This window comes from Silene latifolia, chromosome 7, assembly GCF_048544455.1.
Source record: "Silene latifolia isolate original U9 population chromosome 7, ASM4854445v1, whole genome shotgun sequence".
NCBI classification, from domain to species: domain Eukaryota; kingdom Viridiplantae; phylum Streptophyta; class Magnoliopsida; order Caryophyllales; family Caryophyllaceae; genus Silene; species Silene latifolia.
In genome coordinates, this window is record NC_133532.1 from 74,388,228 (window position 1) to 74,392,950 (window position 4,723).

The following is a 4,723-nucleotide window of genomic DNA, read 5'->3' on the forward strand; positions in this document are numbered from 1 at the left end:
ATTGTTGCTCTTTTCCTGCACTTTGCCCTGCGCCTCGCCTTCAGTAAATCTCTTTATTTTCCTCTCGTTGTTCTGAATCATCCGAAATAACTGAAATATGATGTTGTTCTCGACGCAATTTTCATCTTGGGTCATTTGGAAACAGCCTCTTTGTGTTGCTAACACAAGGGTAAGGCTGCGTACATCCGACCCCCCCTTACCCCGCAATTTACGGGAGCCATTGAGGCACTGGGGTTACTGCCATGCGCTTTTACTACATCTCTAGCCCATCCTAGAGGTGGATATAGTATTTTTATACGGTTTTTGTGGCCATTCAGCATGTTTGTTGAGGCCATCTCAATGCTCCCTCAACTCCGTCTGATTCAGAATGCTAAGGTAATTTAGACAAATTTTGTAGATCATTTTTCATTGAAGAATAGAGAATTACTTTTCCTGTGGTGGATTTTGTCAAATTATTTCTGCAGTTTACTTTTTTTTGGTAGCTTATACTTTTTGAAATGATTCAATTTAACAAGATTTTATTCTCATACCAATTATATACTCCGTAGTTGGTTTATAATTTTGTCATTACGAGTTGGTTATTACTAGTGACATGCTGTGTGTTGTTGTTGTATGAGTCTGTATGAGTTTTACACTTGGTCTAGCACTGTGCAAAGTATTAAATATCTTTGGTAAGGCTAAAGTCGTCTTAAAATGCTGTCAGGTAACCTGGTTGCAACAGTAGGTATGGGCGGTGGTGGTGAGCGGCGTGATGGTGGTGGTGGGTTGTGGTGTGGTAGTGAAGCGTTGGATACTCAAAATACCAGCCCGGATACACATGGTATTACTACTAGATACACATATCGATTTGTGTATCCGACAATAATACCATGTGTATCTGTTAGTAATACCATGTGTATCTGGCACCCATTGTGGATTTGTGGGTGCTCGTGGGGTGGCTGCAATGAGTTTAGGTGATGATATTCAGGTCTCTCTTTATAACAAGGCCTCTACAGCTCTACTACTATTTTTCCTGATATACAAGTGAATGGGCATGAAGGTAACAAGTAGGCTTAATGTCAGGCCAACCATGTGAGGCTTCTGTTTTCTTGATTAAATGATTTTGGACACTGACCTGGGCCATAACGAGTAGGTCTCATTTCATGTTTTCTTTGACCAAATGTGGAACGTCTCCATTGATCGAAACAAACTCATCAACATTATCTGGCGAACTTGTTTCGTATTCAGTCAATAGATAAATTAGTACACATGAATTGGTCTCACTAGAAACATGTATGAGATCAACACTTCAAAAAAATTATGACAGGAATGACTCATTTCAAGTTTTAAACCATCTCGTTCATGGTTTCGACTTTTGGTGCCTGTAAAGTTTAAACTTGTCATATATCTGTGTTATGATCCTGGTTTGCTGACTGTAACTAGTGATGCAATGCAGTACCTCAATGATCTTGATGATCTTCGAGCTAAGCTCGCTGTCACTCGAGCTACAGCAGATGCAAGTGCTGCATCAGCTCAATCAGCACGATTTTAGTTTACGGCTTTGTTGAGGGACCTCGAAGATAAAGATAAATTAATAATGGAACACGAACATCGTATCGTGATCTTTGTGAGAATAGTTAGATAAATTATTTAAGCTTGTATTTGACGAATCTGCTTTACTGTTATATCGCGTTTCAGGTCTTCCATTGCTTTGGTCAGTATTTTTGCTTGCACTTTGAAGCATTCCAGCTTAGCATGGCTCCCGTTTATATGGCATTTCTTCGGTTCATGGGTGATGAGAGTGAAGCTCGAAAGTATAATCCCAGCTTAGAGGCGGGTGGATATGGGAGAAAATTAACATCGGATGGACCTCCAAGAAGAATTCGAGACAGTCACCGAAAAGTGAGAGACAGCCACGATGGTCTTATTATCCAACACAAGTTGGCGCTTTTCTTTTCCGGAGGGGACATGAAGGAGCTTAAGCTCCCCGTTACCGGCAGAATATCCAAGGGGGGCCACAACTATGATTCCGGGACTAGTTTCTGAAATGGTTTACATTACTCTAGGAGACTAGTTACACAAATTAGCAGCCTAGATACACATGCTATTACTAGCGGATACACAAGTCGATTTGTGTATCCGGTAGCAATACCATGTATATTTGGTAGTAATTCCATATGTATCTGAGATTTGTGTATCCGGTAGCAATACCATGTGTATTTGGTAGTAATTCCATATGTATCCGAGGTAGTAATATGGGTATCTTGGTATTTGGTTCGCCGCTTCCATAATCATGAAAGTTTTGTTTTCATGTATTTGTAGTGTTCTTCCAACTTCTTTGTTAGTGTTGTGTTTAATATGTTGAATTTTCATTAACATTTTCCATTTACAGGGTGCATATTAGTTGCTTACTCGTATTATTTGGAAAAATAATGAATTATTTCATCTAGCTTAATCAGCTCAAAGTAAATTTAGTGAAGTTCAATTAAATTTCTTTGCGAGTAATGATTAGTAGGATCAGTTGAATCAAAGTCGGTTAAAAATGGTTCAAGTCCATCAAATTTAATGTGTTTAGTTCACTCGTATCGTGTTACTTTGAATCCAGTTGTCAGCACCATGCTTTCTGAAATTCTCCAAGATAGTCGATACAAATTTCATTATGGATCATCGAACATCTGAGATCTCAGACCAATTTACCCCAAAGCAGAAAACTGAGAAACGCTTAGGTGATGTTGCCATAAACTTGATAATTTTCAAAAAATTACATTTTTATAATTTATGAACTTTCTGAAAGAATGGAAATGACTACTTGCCAACTGATTCATGTATACAAATTACAATTCTCATGCAAAAAGTTATTGTTTTCTAAATCTTGGAGTCGGTCTCCAATTCTCATACAAATTACAATTCTCATGAAAGAATGTATAATTCATACCATCACTAAGCCCTGGTGGCATCCCTAAACTTTGCGCAAGATTGCTCATTCTTTCCTTCATGGCCTGATTTTTTTTAAGAAAAAAGATGACATAGCTGATGAAAAGCATTTTTTCACGGCTGAAAGTTGACTACTCACCAGCACACTCTTCTGATGTGCATCTTTGTACGCTTCTGTGACTAAAAGAGACACTTTCTGCGCATAAATGATAGAGTTGTACGGTGAAGGAAACAGTTACGACAATCATGGTCGAATTAGAAAAAGCAAAAGAGACAAGTATGTAATGCTCACCTCGGCTCCTAATTTCATTGCAGCTTCAGTTATCTCGGTCCGGACAGGTTGTTGATTACCAGAAAGAGTAACCTAATCAAACAACATTCTAATATTGAGAAAATGGGGTACATGAGAGATTACGTTACGTTCTCCCTTTTTTGTTTATTGGGATTCCCTTCCATCACTTCAATTCACCTTAATAACTCACTACAATGTCTTAAGTCACAACTTGAAAATTGATATCGGATACTCATACTAAAATGAGGTCGTGTTTACTTTTAACACCTTCAAAACTCAGTCGCAATACGGTGTCAAGACGGTTAGCTATCAGATATATTCATACTTGGGTAGACTTCATTCTCAGCCAAAAATATTAAATAGTTTTGCTAACCAAAATGGGAAACAAACACACCTTAATGAGCTCACCTTCACAATATCCGTCAAATTCTGCCCTGCAAGTGAAAGACCCAGAAATCCAGAACCAGGGCCATTTGATTTACTTCACAATATCTTAGGACAAAGAAAAGACTATCATCATATTGAACTAACTTATGTACAATTTCAAATACGGCTATTAAATATTACTCCAATTCACTAGCTGGTAACTTGATGCATTTTCTTATTAATAGTCCATATTTATTGGTAGTCGATTTGTGTACCCTCGGATACACGTGGATACTACCAGATACACATGGGATTACTATTATATACACACATCGATTAATGTATCCAGTAGTAATACAATGTGTATCCGGGGGTGGTGTTTTGTGTATCCACAATCTAAAAATCAACTACGACCACCAACCTAACCACCAACACCAACACTACAAACACCACACCTACTGTTAGCACCACGACCACCACCATCCCTGAACTAACCCCACAAACAGCCCCGTCCCCGCCATCAACCCCGACAGCTACTTCAACCTGTACCGGTGACATGACCAGCCACCTCAGACTACGACGGGGACATCACCTGTCACCACAATACACCACAAGTAATGGAGAACACCGCACTAGCCACCATCATCCTTCAATCCTCAAATAGCCTACCATTCGAATCGAAATGCGAGATCTACCATAAATGAAGTAAGATTTCAGAAAACAAATTACACCATCGATATACGAGCACAACAGTACGCCGGAATCAGTTATGATTTTTTGTTTGAAATTCGATCTAAATGCTAGATCTACAACAAACATACTACCATCTTGGTCGTCGACGAAGTGAGTGAAAAAGAAGAGCAGTGATTTGCTGGTATTTTTTTGTGTGGCAGGTGACGGAAAGCTCTACCTCCGGCGGTCATCTGAAACCTCCGACGAGTGGTGGTGGTAGTAGATGAGGGAGAGGGAATTCAGGTGTGGTGGTAGTTAGCGATAAGAATGAGAAAGAAGGAAGTAAGGGAGTTGAGTTTTGTTTTGTGCGATTAAGTGTGTTTTCAAGTAAGTTCGTACGGTTCCTTAGTTCGTACCGAACCCGCCCCTATATATATATATGTATATATATATATGTATATATATATATATGTATATATA

General features: G+C 38.9%; 2 protein-coding genes across 2 annotated transcripts; one reads left to right on the plus strand and one right to left on the minus strand.

Annotated features, from left to right (window-relative positions):
* Positions 1-693: 693 nt before the first annotated feature.
* On the plus strand, positions 694-2,025 carry LOC141590237 (E3 ubiquitin-protein ligase SINAT4-like). Its single transcript, XM_074410842.1, has 4 exons — positions 694-820; positions 885-967; positions 1,436-1,519; positions 1,678-2,025. The coding sequence occupies exons 1-4, from the start codon at positions 694-696 to the stop codon at positions 2,023-2,025; spliced, it is 642 nt and encodes a 213-aa protein (XP_074266943.1).
* Positions 2,026-2,834: 809 nt separating this feature from the next.
* On the minus strand, positions 2,835-4,129 carry LOC141590238 (uncharacterized). Its single transcript, XM_074410843.1, has 5 exons — positions 3,993-4,129; positions 3,600-3,672; positions 3,206-3,277; positions 3,053-3,109; positions 2,835-2,978 (listed from the first exon to the last, which is right to left on the minus strand). The coding sequence occupies exons 1-5, from the start codon at positions 4,127-4,129 to the stop codon at positions 2,835-2,837; spliced, it is 483 nt and encodes a 160-aa protein (XP_074266944.1).
* Between the last annotated feature and the right edge of the window lie 594 nt (positions 4,130-4,723).